This window comes from Rhincodon typus, chromosome 35 (genome assembly GCF_021869965.1).
Source record: "Rhincodon typus isolate 14 chromosome 35, sRhiTyp1.1, whole genome shotgun sequence".
Taxonomy (NCBI): Eukaryota; Metazoa; Chordata; class Chondrichthyes; order Orectolobiformes; family Rhincodontidae; genus Rhincodon; species Rhincodon typus.
The window spans coordinates 11,651,901-11,672,144 of NC_063366.1; the positions used below are offsets into that span (position 1 = coordinate 11,651,901).

Sequence of the window (20,244 nt, forward strand, 5' to 3'; positions counted from 1 at the left end):
GCCTTTTAAATGTTGTAATTGAGGTTGGTTGGCTCGCCGAGCTGTTCTCCTTGTCCATGTGGATTGAGATGAGTGAGTATTGGTCGTGTCAATCCACATCTCAATCCACATGGACAAGGAGAACCATGACTTCAATTGGGACAACACCAAGATCCTGGCACAGGCTAGGCAGAGACAAGTACGAGAATTCCTGGAAGCATGGCACTCCACGAAGCATGCTATTAATAAACACATTGAACTCGACCCCGTATACCACTACGGAGGAAACCCGGAAGTGAGGCAATCCATCGCAACGGACCCCAGAGTTTAAAAACCAGGCGGGAAAACACACTGACGCTTCATCAGAGGTTGCACTGAGGATGTTACTAAGCACGGTAACGAAACGTCTGCGGAACAACAAACCAGCTCAGTGAGACAACCAACCTCAACACCCACAACCCGAGCTACAGATCTACTCCAAAACCTTAATGTTGTAATTGTACCAGCCTCCACCACATCCTCTGGCAGCTCGTTCCATACACGCACCACTTCTGTGTGAAAAAGTGGTCCCTTAGGTCCCTTTTAAATCTTTCCCCTCTCACTTAAACCTATGCTCTCTCGTTTTGGACCCCCCTAACCTGAGGAAAAGACCTTGACTATTCCCCATATCCATGCTCCTCATGATTTTATAACTTCAAAAAGACCACTCTTCATCCCACAATGCTCCAGGGAAAATAGCCCCAACTTAGTCAGCTTCTCCCTACAGCTCAAACCTTCCAACCCTGGCAACATCTTTGTAAATCTTTTCTGAACCCTTTGAAGTTTCACAACATCTTTCCTCTAGCAGTTGGTTGAAGTCAGCTCTTTGCTCTGGAAGATCAACAAGGTTCAGGCAGAACAAAGAGGGTCCCTCAGTGAGTCGATGGTCCTCCAGGTGCAGTTGGTGTTTGTCTCAGTGTGCATCCCAGGGAACAGAACTGTAGAGCACAGAGTCCTGTGTCGTGGTGCTACTCGGGACGAACCTTGGTAAAAACCATCGCATCTTTCTCCAGACTTCCTTTGCAAAGGCACATTCCAGCAGCAGCGTGAGGTGGTGCATAGAGATCAGGATATATAAAGGATTTGATTGACAATCTTACTGGACTAAAATCTAGTTCAGTGACAGCGTTCAAATTCCAGTAGGGCTGCTTGATAAGTATAATTTGGTTAAGGCACTTACAAAATGTTCTGATTCTGTGAAGATTGATACACAGCTGTGGGGAGAGAGGGATAGTGGGGTTGATACAGGAGTCTGCAGAGATTGTGGACAGTAAAGTTAGTTTAGGTCTAAGACAGGGCTGTGAAATGAGAGGGGATAAATACAGACATCTGGTGGGACAGTAGGCAGTGGAGTTAGTTTGGATCTAATTCAGGGCTGTGGAGAGAGGGGCAATGGAATTAGTTTGAGATTAGTACCTGGGTCATATAGAGAGAAGTCTACAGCACAGGAACAGACCCTTTGGTCCATCAAATCGGAGGCAGTCAAAAACAACCACTTAATTTTTCTAATCACATTCTCTAGCTCAGCCCATAGACTTGTATGTCTTGGCATCGCAAGTGCACATCTAAATATTTCTTCAATGTTATGAGAGTTTCTGCCTCTCCCGCCCTTACAGGCAGTGAGTTTCAGATTCCCACCACCCTCTAGGTGAAGAGATAACAAGATGTAAGTTTCTGAAGAAGGGTCCAGACCTGAAACGTCAGCTTTCCTGCTCCTCTGATGCTGCTTGGCCTGCTGTGTTCATCCAGCTCTATACCTTGTTATCTCAGATTCTCCAGCATCAGCAGTTCCTACTATCTCCACCCTCTGGGTGAAAATGTTTTTCCTCACATCTCCTCCAAACCTCCTTCCCCATTACTTTAAATTCCCTTGATCAATGATCCCTCTATCAAGGGGAAACATTTCCTGTCAACCCAATCTATGACCCTCATCATTCTATTACATCTCAATCATGTCCCTCTTAATCTCCCCTGCTCTAAGGAAAACAACCCCAGTCTGTCCAATCTCTCATTGTAACTGAAAATCTCCAGCCCAGGCAACATCCTGGTCACTCTCCTCTGCACCCTCTCCAGTGTAATCACATCCCTTCTATAACGTGGATCCCAGAACTGCACACAATACTCCACGTGTGGCCTAACCAACATTTTACATGGTTCCAGCATAACCTCCCTGCTCTTAAACTCTATGCCTCATTTAATAAATGCCTTCCTCACTGCATTATCCACCTGTCCTGATGCCATAAGGGACTGGTGTACCTCTGATGCTCAATGTTTCCCAGAGTCCTACCATTCATCATGTATTCCCTTCCTTTATTTGTTCTACCCAAGTGCATTACCTCACACTCATCCAGATTGAATTCCATTTGCCACTGATCAGCCTGTTATATCCGCTGGTAATCTAAGGCTAACTTTTATCACTCCACCAATGTTCACATCATCTGCAAACTCACTGATGAAGTAAATCAGTTTGAGATTGGGACAGGGTTATGGAAGGAGAGGGGCAGTGGGATTGGTTTGGGATTGAGACAGGTCTGCGGAGAGAGAATGAAAATGAGGTAAATTTGGGATTGGGTTACCATTGATACAGGCCTAGGGAAGACAGTCTGGCTGTGGGGTTAGTTTAGGACTGATAAAGGGTGATGTAGCAAGAGAGGGACAGTGGTGATACTCTGGGTTATGGAGAGAGGGGGCAGGGGCTTAGGTTTTGGATTGATACAGGATTATGGAATAAAGGGGACAGGAATTACTATCAGATTGATAAAGGATTATGGAGAGAGAGAGGCTGTAGAGTTAATTTAGGATTGATAAAAGGCTATGGAGAGAGAGAAAGACAGTGCCAGGGAGAGAGCAGGCAGGTGAGTTCAGGATTACTAATGGGGTAGGGCTGTGGAATTAGATTTAGATTGATAAAGCATTACGGAGAGAGAGAATGTGGGGACTGTGAAGTTATACAGGAGTCTGGAGAGAGATTTGCGATTGATATAGGACTGTAGAGAGAGAGAGAAGGGGCAGTGGAGTTGGTTTTGGGTCTGACGCCGAGTTCTGTGCAGATTGGGCGGATATGTAACTGGAGGCTTTAACTCCTGCGCAATCGCAATGACAGTTCAGGAAGTTCGCAGGAAGAGGGTGTTTTTATTTTGACAGTTTCTGTTTGCAGAGGACTGGACCTGACCTTCCAAACCTGGGGGGAGGCAGCTGGATGGCGACCAGGAGACAGCTGGAGTACCTGGCCGAGGAGCTGAAATGCTGCATTTGCCTGGAGCTGTTGAACGAGCCGGTGGTGCTGGAATGCGGCCACGACTTCTGCCGGCCGTGCATCACCAGGAGCTGGGCCGGGCAGGAGGGCGGTGACTGGGGCTGCCCGCAGTGTCGAGCCGTCTCCCCGTGCAGGAAGCTGCGGAGCAGCCTGTCGCTGGCCAGTCTCTCCCGGAAAGTGAGGGAGCTACAGCTGCAGCCTGAGCCCCCCCGGGGGGAGCAGGCGGATACCGTTTGGTGCCCGGACCACCAGCAGGAGGCACTGAAGCTGCTGTGTGAAACCGATGGCCAGCTCTGCTGCTTGCTGTGCAGGGACTCCGGGAAACACAGGCACCACCGCTTCATGCTGCTGAGCGAGGCTCAACCTATTTACAAGGTGAAAACAAACTTGTACTTTACCAAGCGGGGGTGGATACAGACACGCCCGCTCCATACACAACTCGATGTCAATCTCAAAACCAATTCCACTGCCCCCCAGCCCCCGACAGCCCTGCATTAGACCCAAACTAACTCCACTCACCACACTCTCTCTCTCCACACTCCTGTATCAATCTCAAAACTAACTCTACTGCCACCCCCCCCACCCCGCCACCCTGCCACCCTGCCACCCTCTGTGTCCATAATCCTTTCTCAAAGGGGAGGGTGAGCAGCCAGAAGTCATTGTTCACATTGGCACAGATGACATAGGTAGAAGTAGGGATGAGGTCCTGTGGAGTAGTGAGGAAAAACGTTAAAAACCAGGACCTTCACAGTGGTAATCTCCAGTTTACTTCCAGTGCCACATGCCAGTGAGGTTAAGAACAGGAGCATATGGCAGATGAATGCATGGCTAAAGAATTGGTGCAGGGGCAGGGATTCAGTTTCCCGGATCATTGGGATCTTTTCTCGAGCAGAGCGACCTGTTCAAGAGGGACGGGTTGCATCTGAACTGGAGGGGGACCAATATGCTGGTGGGCAGATTTGCTCGGGCTACAGGGGAGGGCTTAAATTGGATTGGCAGGGGATGTGGGATCCTAAACAGCAAAGAGGCAAGTGCCGAGGCTGGAAGGAGATACAGTAATCAGAAATAGCAAGCTGAAGAGACAGGTCAGGCTGGAACAGGACAGGGAGCGAGGAATGCCTGTTGGATTAAATTGCATCAGTTTCAATGCAAGAGGGCTGACAGGGAAGGCTAATGAACTCAGGGTGGTGGATAGGTACATGGGACTGGGATATTGTAGCCATTACAGAAACAGGGAGAGACAGGACTGGCAGCTTAATGTGCCAGGGTACACGTGCTTTAGGTGGGACAGAGGTGGAGGAAAGAGGGAGGGGGAGTTGCATTTTTGATTAAGGAGCATGTCACAGCAGAAGTCAGAGATGAAATTACTGAGGGACCATCCAGTGAGGCTTGTGGGTGGTGCTAAGAAATAAGAAGGGGATCTTGACATTATTGGGATTGTACTATAGGCCCCCAAATAGTCAACAGGAACTAGAGGAACAAATATGCAGGAGACTGGGGAGACTTGCAGGAGCAATAGGGTTGTTATAGTGGGGGATTTTAATTTTCCTAACATAGACCGAGACTGCCATAGTGTTAAGGGCTTAGATGGGAGTTTGTGAAGTGTGTTCGAGAAAGTTTCCTCAAGCAGTATATGGAGGGTCCTACTCGGGAAGGGGCAAAACTCAACCTACTCTTGGGAAATAGGGCAGGACAATGACTGAGGTGACAGTGGGGGGAGCACTTTGGTACCAGTGACCATAGTTCTATTAATTTGAAAATAGTTATGGAGAAGGACAAAACTGGTCCACAGGGTCAAGTTCTACATTGAGGCAAGGCGAATTTTGTGGAATTAGACAGGAGCTTGCAGGGGTTGATTGGAATAGTTTGTTTGCAGGCAAAGGGACCTCCGGCAAGTGGGAGGCCTTTAAAAGTGTGATAGCTACAGTTCAAGGACCATATGTTCCTGTGAGGGTGAAGGGCAAGGTTGGCAGGAGTAGGGAACCCTGGATGACAAGAAAGATAGAGGCTTTGACCAGAAAAAAAAGAAGGTGGCATGGCTCAAGTACAGGCAGCTGGGATCAAGAGAATCCCTGGAGGTATAAAAGAGATATAAAAGTTCACTGAAGAAGGAAACCAGGAGGGCGAAAAGGGGGCACGAGAGCACTTTGGCTGCAAAGATTCAGGTGAATCCAAAGAGATTCTTTAAGTATATTAAAGGAAAAAGAATAACTACAGAGAGAAAAGGACTGCTCAAGGACCAAAATGGACATATATGTGTGGAGCCACAGGAGATCGGTGAGGTCTTTAATGATTATTTCTCCTGTGTTCACCGTGGAGAAAGACATGAAGACTTGGGGAAGTTAGTGGCGATATCTTGAGGACAGTCCATACCACAATACAGAAAATGTTGGAAGTATCAGAATGTATGAAAGTGGATAAATCTCCTGGTCCTGACCACATATATCCAAGAACGCTGCAAGAGGCTGGGGAAGAAATTGTGAGGGCCCTGGCTGATACACTTGCATCATCATTAGCCACGGGTGAGGCCCTGGAAGACTGGAGGGTAGCGAATGTTGTGTCCTTATTCAAGAAGGGCTGCAAAGAAAAACCTGAGAACTATAGACCAGTAAGCTTAACATCTCTGGTAGGTAAGTTACTTGAGAAGATTCTGAGCGATAAGATCTACATGCATTTAGAAAGATAGGGTTTGATTAGGAGCAGTCAGCATGGCTTCATGCGTGGGTGATTATGCCTCACAAATTTGTTAGAACTCTTTAATGAAGTGACCAGGAAGGTTGTTGAGGACAGGGCAGTAGATGTCTATGGATTTCAGTAAGGTCTTTGGTAAGGTTCCACATGGTAGGCTGTTCTGGAAGGTTGGATCACATGGAATCCAGGGAGAGCTGACAACTTGGATACACAATTGGCTTGTTGATAGGATAGAGAGTAATAATGGAAGGATGCTTGTTGGACTTGAGGCCTGTGACTAGTGGTATGCCTGAGGGGTCAGTGCTGGGCCCATTGCTGTTTACTATCTATACCAGTGATTTGGATGAGAATATACAAGGCATGATTAGTAAGTTTTCAGATGACACTAAAATAGGCAGTATCATGGACAGTGAGGAAAATTATCAGAAATTGCAGCACGATCTTGATCAGCTGGGGAAGTGGGCCAGGAAATGACAAATAGAGTTTAATATAGATAAGTGTGAGGTGTTGGATTTTGGAAAGTCAAATCAGGGTCGGAGTTTCATGGTGAACGGTGGGGCCTTAAGGAGTGTAGTGGAACAGAGGGACCTTGGAGTTTAGGTGCACAGTTCTCTGAAAGTGGAGTCACAGGCAGACAGGGCAGTGACAAAGGCTTTTGGTACATTGGCCTTCATCAGTCAGGGCATTGAGTATAGATGTTGGGAAGTTATGTTGCAGCTATACAGGATGTTGGTGAGGCCACACTTGGAGTATTATGTTAAAGTTTGGCCACTTTGCTATAGGAGGGGTGTTATTAGACTGGAAAGAGTGCAGAAGAAATTTACAAGGATGTTGCCAAGACCTAAGGGACTGAGTTATAGGAAGAGGTTGGACAAGCTAGGACTTTTTTCTTTAGAACATGGGAGACTGAGGGGTGAGGGGGGTGGATCTTACACACTTCTATAAGATCATGAGAAGCACGGATAGGGTGAATGCACTCAGTCTTTTTCCCAGCGTTGGGGAATCGAGGACTAAAGGGCATCAGTTTAAGTTAAGAGGGGAAAGAATACATGGGAACCTGAGGGGCAACGTTTTTTTTTACACAGAGGGCGTTATGCATATGGAATGAGTTGCCAGCAGAAGTGGTTGAGTCGAGTACATTAACAACATTTAAAAGGCATTTGGACAAATACATAGATAGGAAAGGTTTAGAAGGATATGGGCCATTTGCAGGGAATTGGGGTTAGCGTGGATAGATGTTTTGGTCAGCGTGGACCAGTTTGGGTTGAAGGGCCTGTCTCCCTGTTGTAGGACTCTATGACTCTCTAAATCACTAGAGAGCGAAAGTATGCTGGAAAGCTGAAATCAATCCACAAAAGTACCCAGGGAGGCTCAGCAACTATCTGCAGGAATTTCGGAAAAATCCCAGCTGTAAATTCTTAAAGTTTAAGCTTTTTTTTAAAAATTTCAACAATATACTTTATTCATTTAAACAAAAACTATGTATACGTACTGTTATGGACCAGACCTGACCCCCTCAAAATATTTTAAGAAGGTTGAGAGGTGACCTAATAGAAGTTTATAAAATAATGAGAGATATAGATAGAGTTAATATAGTTAATGGCAGTTGTCTTTTCCCTAGGATGGGAGATATCAAGATATCAAGGGGGCACTTTTTTAAGGTGAAAGGAGAGAGATTTTAAAAAAAAAAGAAACAAGGGGCAATTTTTTTTTACACAGAGGGTGGTTTGTGTGTGGAGGGAACTTCCTGAGCAAGTGGAGGATGTGGGTACAGTTACGACATTTAAAAGACATTTGGATAAGTAAATGAATAGGAAATGTTTGGAGGGATATGGGCCAGGAGCAGACAGATGGGACTTGTTTAATTTGGGATTATGTTCAGTATAGACCCATTGGATGAAGAGTCTGTTTCTGTGCTGTATGACTGTATAAGGTAGCCTAGACCTTATTATGACTGGTCAAACTACTTGACGTTAAGCACAACACTATTTATTTAAAGACTATAATTAAAATACAAACAAAAGAAAGAGGAATTTAGAATAACTTTACTATTGGAGAACTTAACCCAATAATAGATACAGGAACTATTACTAATTAACTGTTCAAATGCAGTAACATCCCATAAATACACCTCTTGGCAAAAAGGAAAATTCAGTACAGATTCTCACATGCAGTTCTCCAATCCAAGAGGAAAAAACATCAAGGGAAAATTCAGAGACAATAGCAGCCAAGAGATATTCACTAAACATTCACTAAACTCTTTTGAGATCCCAGTAGCATCTGCTTTAGGCTAAACCTTAAAACTAAAAAACAACTCAAGGTATCACAAGGTGTTTACTTTCTTAGAGACAACTCTGTACCTCTGCTTTACAAACTCCTTGAAAAAAAAATGATAAAATAACCTCTTAAAAACCACAGTAACATCACAATACATTGTCACTAAAGCAGTTTCGTTCTGTTACAGTAGCATGTGAAGAAAATAAACAAACATTGGAGTTTGGTTCTATCCAACGAACAAACCCAAGGCATCTCTTACTTGTGCAGGATTATATAAAGTTTTCATTTTCACAGCGAACTCTGACAGGGCAAATTGTTTATTGCAAGATCACATCAAAAATCCTATTGTTTAATTTTGCATGTCCTCTAGCCCACTCCTCCCCATAAAATGTAAAATATTCTTATCTTTTGATTGGAAGTGCAGCACGTGAGAATTGCTCAACTCACTTAGTCGAACATTTCATCTTACGATCATTAGGGCAATTTACAAGGAATCCAAAAGCAAAAGGAAAACAGCATTTATGTGTACAAAAGGAGAGAATGCACCAGTTAATGATGATTAACAGTTAACTGTCAGATTTTGTTTACATCTTAAACCAGCAGGTTGACTCTAATTGGGCACATTCCTGAGAAGTACAGGACAGAAAGCTTAGAAAAGTATGCATTTTTTTTCAGCAATACTCAATTCCTATCTTTTTCAGCTCTGATGAAAGGTCACCCAGAAATTTCTGAAGAAGGGTCTAGGCCCGAAACGTCAGCCTTCCTGCTCCTGTGATGCTGCTCGGCCTGCTGTGTTCATCCAGCTCTACACCTTGTTATCTCAGATTCTCCAGCATCTGCAGTTCCTACTATCTCTGAAACAATTTTAATCCCACTGCGAAGCCTCTTCTAAGGATGCCTACCCTGAAGAAGTTACCCTCCTCCCTCCGGAAAAACCTCAGTGGATCTCTCTCCCACTGCACCTCTCCACCTATCTTCTCCTCTATCCATCTTCTATCTGCCTCCCCCTCTCTCCCTATTTATTTCAGAACCCCCTTCCCCTCCCCCATTTCTGAAGAAGGGTCCAGGCCCGAAACATCAGCCTTCCTGCTCCTCTGATGCTGCTCAGCCTGCTGTGTTCATCCAGATCTACACCTTGTTATCCTAGAACTTTAATCCTGTTTTTCTCTCTCTGCAGATGCTTCCTGACCCACTGAGTATTTTCTTTTGTTACTGTTTCATATTTCAAATATCTGCAGTAATTTTATGCGTATAACATTTCAGGTCTGTGACATTAGCATCAGAATGGAGAATAGTTAGAAATGTAGTTAGTTTCTAGTGGTTATAAGGGGTGGGGGTTATGTGGCAGGAATAAGAACACTTCTGTGATAGAGTGGACAGAACTTAGGAACAAGCACAGGCCATTCAGCCCAAGCTTGCTTTGGCATTTTGAGTTACAGAGCCATAAAGAACAGAAACAGACCAGTCTGTGCTGACCTTGTTCCCAAACTAAACGAGTCCCACCTTCCTGCGCTTGGCCCATATCCCTCCAGATGTTTCCTACCCATGTACTTATCCGAATGTCTTTTAAACATTGTAACTGTACCTGCATCCACCACTTCCTCTGGAAGTTCATTACACATATGAACCACTCTCTGTGTTTTAAAGAAAAATTGCCCCGCCTGTCTTTTTATATCTTTCTCCTTTCATCTCAAAATTATGCCCCCTAGTCTTGAAATCGCCAACTCAAGGGAAAAGACACCTTCTAATCACCTTATGATTTTATAAATCTCTATAAGGTCACCTCTTAACCTGCCACATTCCAGTGAAAAATGTCCCAGTCTATCCAGCCTCTCCCCATAACTCAAACATCCTGGTAAATCTCTTCTGAATCTTCTCCAGCTTAATAATATCCTTCCTATAACAGGGTGACTAGAACTGGACACAGTACTCCAGAAGAGGCCTCACCAACATCCTGTACAACCTCAACATAACATTAATACAATCGTGGCTGCTCAAAAATTTCAATGGCTTTTAACCACATTAACCCCCCGAGCCTTTACATCATTGAAAATCAAAACTGTATCATGGGTCTATAATTTCTACTTGAAATAAAATAAGGCTGGGCTTCTCTGGGGCAGAGAATTCGAAAGATTCATAACCCTCTGAGTCCAAACAAAAAAGCTTCTCATCTTGGCCCTAAATGACATTTCTTTTGTATTGTGCCACAGAAAGCCAGAGATATTAAAGCACAAAAGGTTTCATGGTTGAAAAGCCAAATGGGTGTGTGGTATGGGCAAAGTGAGGAAGCAATGATAAGGTCCAGATGAGGTGTGAATGGATGGTTAACAGCCATTCTAATGTGAAGCAGAAGAAATAAACAACGGGAAAACGTACTGGCAGAGAGACAGTGGTGGTTGGGGTGGGGGATGAGGTGTTGTTTGCCAGTTACCACTGCTGGAACCTCATGGTAACTGCCATTATGTGGCAAAGGACAAAGTTTACTCTGGTTATTCGCTCCCACCAACCCTTCTTTTGTCTATACTGTGTCTAGGACGTGGCAAGTTATCAGTGGGAGAACATAGATTTGTGATTCTAAATAAAGGAGGCACTAGTTAACTAAGATCAGTGCTGGGTCCACTTTTGTTTCTCATTCATATAAATGATTTAGATGAGAATATAGAAGGCATGGTTAGTAAGTTTGCAGATGACACCAAAATTGGTGGAATAGTGGACATTACAAAGAGATCTTGTTCAATTGTATCAAAGGGCTGAAGAGTTCCAGATGGAATTTAATTTGAATAAATGCAAGGTATTGCATTTTGGTAAAACAAACAAAGGCAGGACTTATACAATTAAAAGTAGGGCCTTGGGTAGTGTTGTAGAACAAAGAGGCCAAGGGGTTTAGGTACATAATTCTTTGAATTTTGAATCACATGTAGACAGGGTGGTTAAGAAGGCATTTAGCATGCTTGCCTTCATTGCTCAGACCTTTGATTATAGAGTGTTGGGACATCATGTTGAGGTTGTACAGGACCTTGGTAAGGCCCCTTCTGGAGCACTGTGTCTAGTTCTGGTCTCCCTATTATGAAGATGGAGAAGGTTCAGAAGAGATTTACAAGAATGCTGCCAGGAATGGAGGGTTTCAGTTGTAAGGAGAGGCTGGATATGTTGGGAGCTTTTTCCCTGGAGTGTAGGAGGTTGAGAGGTGACCATATAGAGGTTTATAAAATCATAAGGGATATAGATAAGGTGAATGGCAGGTGTCTTTTCCCTAGGGTGGGGAATTTCAAGACTCGGGGGCATATTTTTAAGGTGAGAGGAGAAAGATGTAAAAAAGACATGGGGGGGCAATTTCTTTACACGGAGGGTGGTTCGTGTGTGGAATGAACTTCCTGATGGAGTGGTGGATGCAGGTACAGTCACAACGTTGAAAAGTTGTTCAGATAAATACATGGATAAGAAATGTTTGGAGGGTTATGGACCGAGTGCAGGAAAGTGGGACTAACTTAGTTTGGGATTATGATTGGATTGGACTAGTTGAATCGAAGAGTCTGTTTCCGTGCTGTATGACTCTAAGGTGCTTATCACATGATGGTAATAAGCACAGTTTAACAAACACACAGATAAGAAGCAGGATTAGACCATCCAGCCCCTTGACCCTGATCTGCCATTCTGCGAGGCCATGGTTCATCTCATCGTTTTGAATTTCACATCCTCATCCACTCCTGATAACCTTAGATTCCCTTGACTAGCAAGGTTCTATCTGCCAAAACCTAAAAATCAGACGCACTGACCCTGCTTCCAGTGCCTTCTGAGGCCGTGTTCCAAAGTTGCAGAACTGTTTGGAGATAAAATGGTTATTTCTCCAGTCTCTGTGATGAAAGAGTGACCGCTTAATCGGCAAATGAGCTCTGGATTTGTACACAAGAGGAAACAACCTTTTCACACCCACCTTGTCAAGATCACTCTGGATCTTGTACACATCAAATAGGTCAGCCTCCCCCAGCCGTTTTGGTGAGCTGCCTTCTGGAATCTCTGCAGTTTGTTGACTCAGGGTTTTGATCCAGTGACAGTGAAGGAGTAGGGATACATTCCAAACCAGGACAGTGGGTGACGTGGGAGGGAAATGTGGAGCTGGTGGTACTCCCGTGCATCTAATTACCCTTGTCTCTTCTAGGCTGGAGAGTTTGTAGGTTCAGAGGGCTGTTCAACCTTTCTTCATAACCCACTCGTCCCAGAGAGTAAACATCTTCAAAACTGCCTCCAACACACATCAACATCCTTCCTAAAATAAGGAGGTCTAATGCACCCCGTCATCGAGATTTGGTCTGACCAATTCCCTTTATAACTAAGGCATAACATGACTATTCAGGCACAGTTACTAAGGACTCCTGGGAGCTGTAAAGATTACATCTGTTCCCTCTGAAAGCGTGTGTAGGACCCCATGTCTCCAGCCATAGGCTATGTGATGTCATCAGATTGGGTGGAGCTAATGCAGCTTCAATGTTAACTCTTTGTGAACCGTTGCTGTCTATAACAGTTGGGGGAGAGTTGTGAAGGAACTTGTGAATGGATGGGGGATGAGACTTTGCTTTAACATTGCGAACTCAGTGTTAAGCCCCGAAGGCTGTTGAGTGTCCAAATTGAAGGTTGTTCCTTGACAGACTTTGTCAGGCTGTTTCCTTCCGAGATGTCAGCTGTGACTCAGTTGGTCTGTTGCTTATCTCCGTATCACAAGGTCCCAGGTTCGAGTCTCACTTCAGACACTTGCCCACAGGCTAATACTCCAGTAACAGCAGTTAGTAAGTGTAAAACTGTAAGCACTGCTGTCTTTCAGATCAAATCCTGTGGCCTCATTGTCCTCTGGATGTAAAAGATTGCATAGTTTGTTTTGAAGTAGAGCAGAGATCACTGTTGTGTCTTGGGCAATATTTATCTTCTGGCCAATGGTAAAACAAATAGATTATCACATTGCTATTTGTGGGAGCTTACTGTGTGCAAACTGTTAGCTGTCTTTTTCTCTGTTCAACAGTAAGCACATTTCTAAAAGCACTGAACTGACTGTACAGGACTTTGTAGTGCCCTGATGCACCAGAGGCGCAATATAAATGCAAGTCATTCCTTTTTCCTCAGTACTCCATTTAAACATGTTTATGGCACTGAATTAATGCTCTGATTCCAGGAAAGACTGAAATTATCATTGAACTCAGCTACCAGAAGGAAACTTCGAGTGCTCAGGGCTAAACTGATGCAGAAACAGGAGATTTCTAAAGTTAAGGTATGTGTTCCCATGCTGATTTTCCAGAATCTCAGTTAGCTTTATTCCCCTTATAATGAAAGGTCATGATATTTTATGATTATGATGTGGAGATTCAGGTTCTACAGTCAAAGGGGCATGTATAGCTTTAAGTTTGAATTGTATTTCTACGTTGTGTGAGGTGGGGAGGGGAAACATTGCTTAGTTTCATCTTTGAGTTCTGTGAGTGATGGGGTTGTCTGAAAATTTGTTTATGTATCCTTAAGCGAGGCTTTTTAATGCTAATAGTTCCATTAATAACAAGAATAAAGGAGGAAAAATCCCCTGCTGTTGCCAAGCAACAACATGTCATATGAATGAGGGAGGGTGAACCAATGCAGGTTGGGTCAGTCAGGAAAAGGTGGTGTTAGTTTTTATCCATCTCCAAAACCATCAAAGCAATAGATAGGAAGGCCTGGGTGACACAGTGTCAATAAGAGAGAAAAAAACTCCATATTTAAATGACATTGGAAGAACAGTTTGTAAAATCCATGTTAATAAACGTGTGAGCTGTGTTAGTGATTTCTTCAATGGCCTCAAAGGGATTCTTTTTAAATCATTCACGGGAAGAGGGCTGGCTGTGCATTTACTGCCCATCCCTAATTGCCCAGAGGGCAGTTAAGAGTCAACCATGTTGCTGTGGGTCTGGAGTTACATGTAGGCCAGACCAGATAAGGATAGCAATTTCCTTCTTTCCTTAAACAACATGAGTGAACCAGATGGGTTTTTCTGACAATCAGCAATGGTTTCATGGTCATCATTGGACTCTTACTTCCAGAATTTTATTCCACCATCTGCCGTGGTGGGATTTGAACCCATGTCCCCAGAACATTACCTAGGTCTCTGGATTAATAGTCCAGCGATAATACCAGTAGGCTATTGCCTCCCCATTGACGAAAGAGCTGCCATGTAAAAAATTCAGAAACCAATTACAACCATGTCAGCTGAACAAAGAACGTTTGAAGGGGGAAACAGGGTGACCTTTGACTGAGGATTGAGTATCTATCAGCTTTTTGTTGACGGTACAAGGGTTGAATCTTTATTTCTCGTATTTGTAATAAGACCATTTCACTTGGGTCTTGGTGTACTACAGTTGGTGTTTTGTGTTCCTTTTTTGTGTGGAATAAATCTTTCTATTCTTTTGTTAAAAGTACGCTGGCAGCCTCTTCTGAATATGTTCAATGACTACAACAGTAAACAAATAGCAACAATAGAACTTATGGTATATTCAGACAGGTCCCACTCTGGGATCTGACATATCCACTGCTACCATCAGCTGGGATCACAACACCTTTATCTATGTGTGTTGACAATTTTTCACATCTCATTTGATAGGAACAGTCAAGCAGCCTGCAGGCCCACATCACATCTGAGTTTGCGAAAATGCACGAGTTTCTCACCAGGAAAGAACAATGTTTACTTGGAGACCTCAGCAGAGAAGAGGAGAGGATTCTAAATGCAATGGAGGAAGCACTCAGTGTAATCCAACAGGAGCTAGACTGTGCTGAACAAGAGATATCAGACCTAGAGGCACGAATGAACCAAGAAGACATAATCACATTTTTGGAGGCAAGTGCTTGCTTAATATGATTAAATTACACAGGCAGTTGAGAGAGGTCATTTACTGTAAAATACAAAGTCCCATACCGAAATAAAAGCACAAAAATTTTGGAAATACTGGAACCCCAGATAGATAGGATAGTGAAGAAGGCATTTGATATGCTTGCCTTTACTGCTCAGTGCATTGAGTTGAGGTCATGTTCTGGCTATTCAGGACATTGCTTAGGCCACTTTTGGAATGCTGCGTGCAGTTCTGGTCTCCCAGATATAGGAAGGATGTTGTGAAACTTGAAACGATTCAGAGAAGATTTACAAGGATGTTGCCAGGGTTGGAGGGTTTTACATATAGGGAGAGGCTGAATAGACTGGGGCTATTTTCTCTGAAACTTTGGAGGCTGAGGGGTGATCTTATAGAGGTTTATAAAATTATGAGGGGCATGGATAGGGTAAATAGACAAAATCTTTTCCCCAGGTTGAGTGAGTCCAAAACTAGGGGCATAGGTTTAAGGTAAATGGGGAAAAATTTAAAAGGGACCTAAGGGGCAACATTTTCACACAGAGGATGGTGCATGTATGGAATGAGTTGACAGAGGAAGTGGTGGATTCTGGTATAATTAAAGCATTTAAAAGACATCTGGATGGGTATGTGAATAGGAAGGGTTTAGAGAGATATGGGCCAAATGCTGGCAAATGGGACTAGATTAGTTTAGGATATCTGGTCAGCATGGACGAGTTGGACCAAAGGGTCTGTTTCCATGCTGCATGTCTCCATGACTCTACAATTGTAGATTAGACAGGAACTGTGCTGAGAGAGAATTAACGTTACAGATCAGTAATCAGATCTTCTTTCTCTTCATCCCTGCCTATAGAATATTGTTACAAATTATCACTCCTGTCCCAGTGAGAGCTTAGAGTTGTCTCAGTCTGTTGGTTGAAGATTCAAATCCTGTTTCTTCACAAAAATCCAGGGCTGACACTCCAGCCCATTACAAAGAAAGTTAATGCTTCTGGTCATTGACTTTTCAATAAAACAAGGAAGAAAGAAGACACACAGAACCATCTGGTTCGCTAATGTCCTTTAGGGAAGGAAACTGCTACCTTTACCTGGTCTGGCCTACAGTGACTTCAGACCCACAGCAATGCGGTTGACTATCGACTACCCTCTGGGCAATTAGGGATGGGCAATGAATGCTGGTCTAGCCAGCGATTCCCACACCCACATAAGGTGGATCAGTGGTTAGCACTGCTGCCTCACAGCGCCAGGGACCCGGGTTCGATTCCACCCTCGGGCAAATGTGGAGTTTGCACATTCTCCCCGTGTCTGTGTATGTTTCCTCTGGGTGCTCCGGTTTCCTCCCACAGCCCAAAGATGTGCAGGTTAAGGTGGATTGGCCATGCTAAATTGCCTGTATTGTCCAGGAATGTGTATGCTAGGTGGGTTAGCCATGGGTAATGCAGGGTTACAGGGATAGGGTAGGGGGTGTTTCTGGGAGGGAGGGTCGGTGTGGACTAGTTGGGCCAAATGGCCATTGAATATATCAGAATCATTGGAGACTTATGGTGCAGTAGGGGACCATTCAGCCCGTCATGTCTGCACCATCTCGCTGAGCACTTTAACTTTGTGCCAGTCTTTACCCATACCCTCGCACATTATTTGACTAGAAACAATCATCTGATGTTCTCTTGAATGCCTCATTGGAAGCTACCTCCACCACCCTTACAGCAAGTGGCATGGTGGTGCCCTGCCCCTCAGCTCCAGGAATCCTAGGTTCAATTCCATCCCCTGGGCGACAGTCTGCATGGAGTTTGCACATTCTCCCCATGTCTGCGTGGGTTTCCACAGGGTGCTCCGGATTCATCCCACCATCTAAAGATGTGCAGGTTATGGTGGATTGCCCCATAGTGACCAGAGGATGGAGTAGCCATAGTAATGTGCGGCGTTAAAGGATAGGGTGTGGGACTGAGGCTGGGTGAGATGCTCTTTTGGAGGGTCACTGTGAACCCGATGGGCTGAATGGCCTCTTTCCACACTGTGGATGTTCTACAAAATGCACTTTAGACCTGAACCCCACAGGTCTGCTCTCTTATTAGAGAGAGGGAGAGAGACAACTGATGGTTTAACCAGAGGATCACCAATCCTCAGGCAACAGGGTAAGCGGTTCAGAAGGAGAGTTCCATCAGAGCAGGAATTGAACCCCAGTACTGGCATCACTCTGCATCGCAAACCAACTGTCCAGCCAACTGAGCTAACTGACCATCTTTTTCTCACCTCTCATTTGCTCCAGGGTGTAGCTCCATTAAATAGGGAACAACTGCAGAATTTGAGTGTCGAAAGATTTAGGGGTTCTAATTACAAAAGGAGTTGAACGTGAAAGAAAGGATGTCATTGCTTCAGTGAGAACACGTCACAAATACTTTGTGCCATTTTGGTCTGTTTACTTAAGGAAGGATGGAAGTATATTGGAGGTGGTTCAGAGAAGGTTCACTGGATAGCTACATGGAGTGACTGGGTTGTCTTTTGAGATAAGTTGGAATTTAAAGGGTAGAAGTAACTTATAGAATCATAGTGTCATACAGCACAGAAACAGACCCTTCGGTCCAACTAGTCTGTGCCGAACTTAATCCCAAACTAAACCAGTCCCACCTGCCTGCACGTAGTCCATATCTCTCCAAATCTTTCCTATTCATGTACTTATCCAAGTGTCTTTTAAATTTGTAATTGTACCCACATCCACCACTTCCTCAGAAAGTTCATTCCACATGCGAACCACTCTTTGTGTAAAAAAAAAGTTGTCCTTCATGTCTCTTTTAAATCTTTTTCCTCTCACCCTAAAAATGTGCTCCCTAGTGTTGAAATCCCCCATCTTAGGGAAAAGACAACTGCCACTAACCCTATCTATACCCCTCATGATTTTATAAACCTCAATAAGGTCACCTCTCACCCTCCTATGCTCCAGTGAAGAAAGTCCCAGCCTATCCAGCCTTTCCTTACAACTCGAACCTTTCATACCCAGCAACGTCCTGGTAAATCTCTTCTGAACCGTCTCCAGTTTAATGATATCCTTCCTATAACAGGGTGACCAGAACTGACACAGTGCTCCCAAAGAGGCCTCACCAATGTCCTATACAACCTCAACATGATGTCCCAATTCCTATACTCAAAATCGATTGAAGTATGTACAATCAAGCGGTTTTGTAAAATGTTGGAGGGAGGGATGTTTCTTCTCTTGTGAGTTAATTCAGGACGATGCAGCACTAAAAACCCCCAACTGCCCTTTTAGGAATGAATTAGGAGGAATTTTCTCTCTGTGGGTTGCATAACTTTAGTTAACTCAAGTAGCAGGTCACTAAATATTTTAAAAATTGAGGTAGATAAATTTTTATTGTGCAAGGGAATCGGGGGTAGATAGAAATGTGGAATTCAAAATGCAGAGATCAGCCACGATCTTATGGAATGGTCGATTTTTCTGCTCCTGGAGTCCCTACAGTGTGGAAGCAGGCCATTCGGCCCATCAAGTCCACTCCAACCTTCCAAACAGCATCCCACCCAGACTCACCTGCATCCCTGGACACTACAGGACAATTTAAAACTGCCAATCCACCCTAACCTGCACACGTTTGGACTGTGGGAGGAAACCCACACAGACACAAGGAGAATGTGCAAACTCCACACAGACAGTTGCCCGAGGGTAGAATTGAACCTGGGTCCCTGGCGCTGTGAGGCAGCAGTGCTAACCACTGAGCCACTGTGCCACTCCTGTCTTATACGGTTGGAAAACATGTTAAAAAACCATGCCTACCAGTTCCAAATCCTTTTGAGTGGGAGCAGTATTTTGATATCTGGTCTCCTCCATGATTTTGAAGCATTCTGTTAAATATCCTTTTGGCCTCTTTCTCTCTCCAAAGAAAACAGGCACGACTTCTCAAATCTATCTTCCTAACTGAAGTGTCTCTTATAGATGTCTTCTCCATTCTCTCCAATGCAATTTCTTCCTTCCTACAGAGTGATGGCATGAACTGTGCACAATGCTCACTCTCCAAGTTGAGTTAGACAAAAGCTTTGATCTACAAAGGGATTTGGGAATTACAGTGGGGACCAGGGAAGCAAGAGTTCAGGTGTACCACAAAGTGCAGACACATACAAATACAAAGACAATAGGACGGACAAATATGGGATCTTTCAGGTCTTTTAGCCATAGCAAATTGACTCAATAAAACCACTCTTAAAGCAGGCACAAGTTAAGTATTGAGTATAGGAGTTGGGACGGGTCATGTTGTGGTTGTACGGGACATTGGTTAGGCCACTTTTGGAATACTGCTTTCAATTCTGGTCTCCCTGCTGTAGGAAAGATTTTGTTAAACTTGAAAGTGTTCAGAAAAGATTTACAAGGATGTTGCCTGGTTGGAGGGTTTGAGCTATAGGGCGAGGCTGAATTTTCCCTGAAACGTCGGAGGCTGACGGATGGTTAATAAAATCATGAGGGGCAGGGATAGGGTGATTAGCCAAGGTCTTTTGCCCAGGGTCGGGGAGTCCAAAACTAGAGGGTGTAGGTTTAAGGTGAGAGGGGAAAGATTTAAAAGGGACCTAAGGGGCAACTTTTTCTCCAAGTTTCTCAACCTCAATAATCCAGGGTTAGGCCAACATCTGCCAGCCAATGAGCCAGTCCCACTCCCCCTGCCCTTTCACTGTAGACCTGAAAATTCTTTCTCTCTTCAAGTGCTTGTCCAATTCCTCTTCAGAAATAGTTTGGGGCTATTTTTCCCTGAAACATCAGAGGTTGAGGGGTGACCTTACAAGAGTTTATAAAATCATGGATAACGTGAATAACCAAGCTCTTTTCCCCAGGGTGGGGGAGTCCAAAACTAGAGGGTATAGGTTTAAGGTGAGAGGGGAAAGATTTAAAAGGGACCTAAGGGGCAACTTTTTCAGAGAGTGGTGTGTGTATGGAATGAGCTGCCAGAGAAGGTGGTGGAGGCTGGTATAATTACAACATTTATGGGCATCTGGTTGGTTACATGAATAGGAAGGATTTAGAGGGATAAGGGCCAAATGGTCGTAAATGGGACGAGGTCAGATTGGATCAGAGATAGTAGGAACTGCAGATGCTGGAGAATCCGAGACAACAAGGTGCAGGGCTGGATGAACACAGCAGGCCAAGCAGCA

The 20,244-nt window shown here is 44.3% G+C and overlaps 1 protein-coding gene across 1 annotated transcript in view; it reads left to right on the forward strand.

Annotated features, from left to right (window-relative positions):
• LOC109922463 (zinc-binding protein A33-like) overlaps nt 1-20,244 on the forward strand; it is a 34,189-nt gene that overhangs the window by 1,030 nt on the left and 12,915 nt on the right. The window contains exons 2-4 of the mRNA XM_048616540.1: nt 3,176-3,649; nt 13,407-13,502; nt 14,856-15,089. Coding sequence (XP_048472497.1) covers nt 3,176-3,649; nt 13,407-13,502; nt 14,856-15,089 — 804 coding nt within the window. The remainder of the gene's footprint in view (nt 1-3,175; nt 3,650-13,406; nt 13,503-14,855; nt 15,090-20,244) is intronic.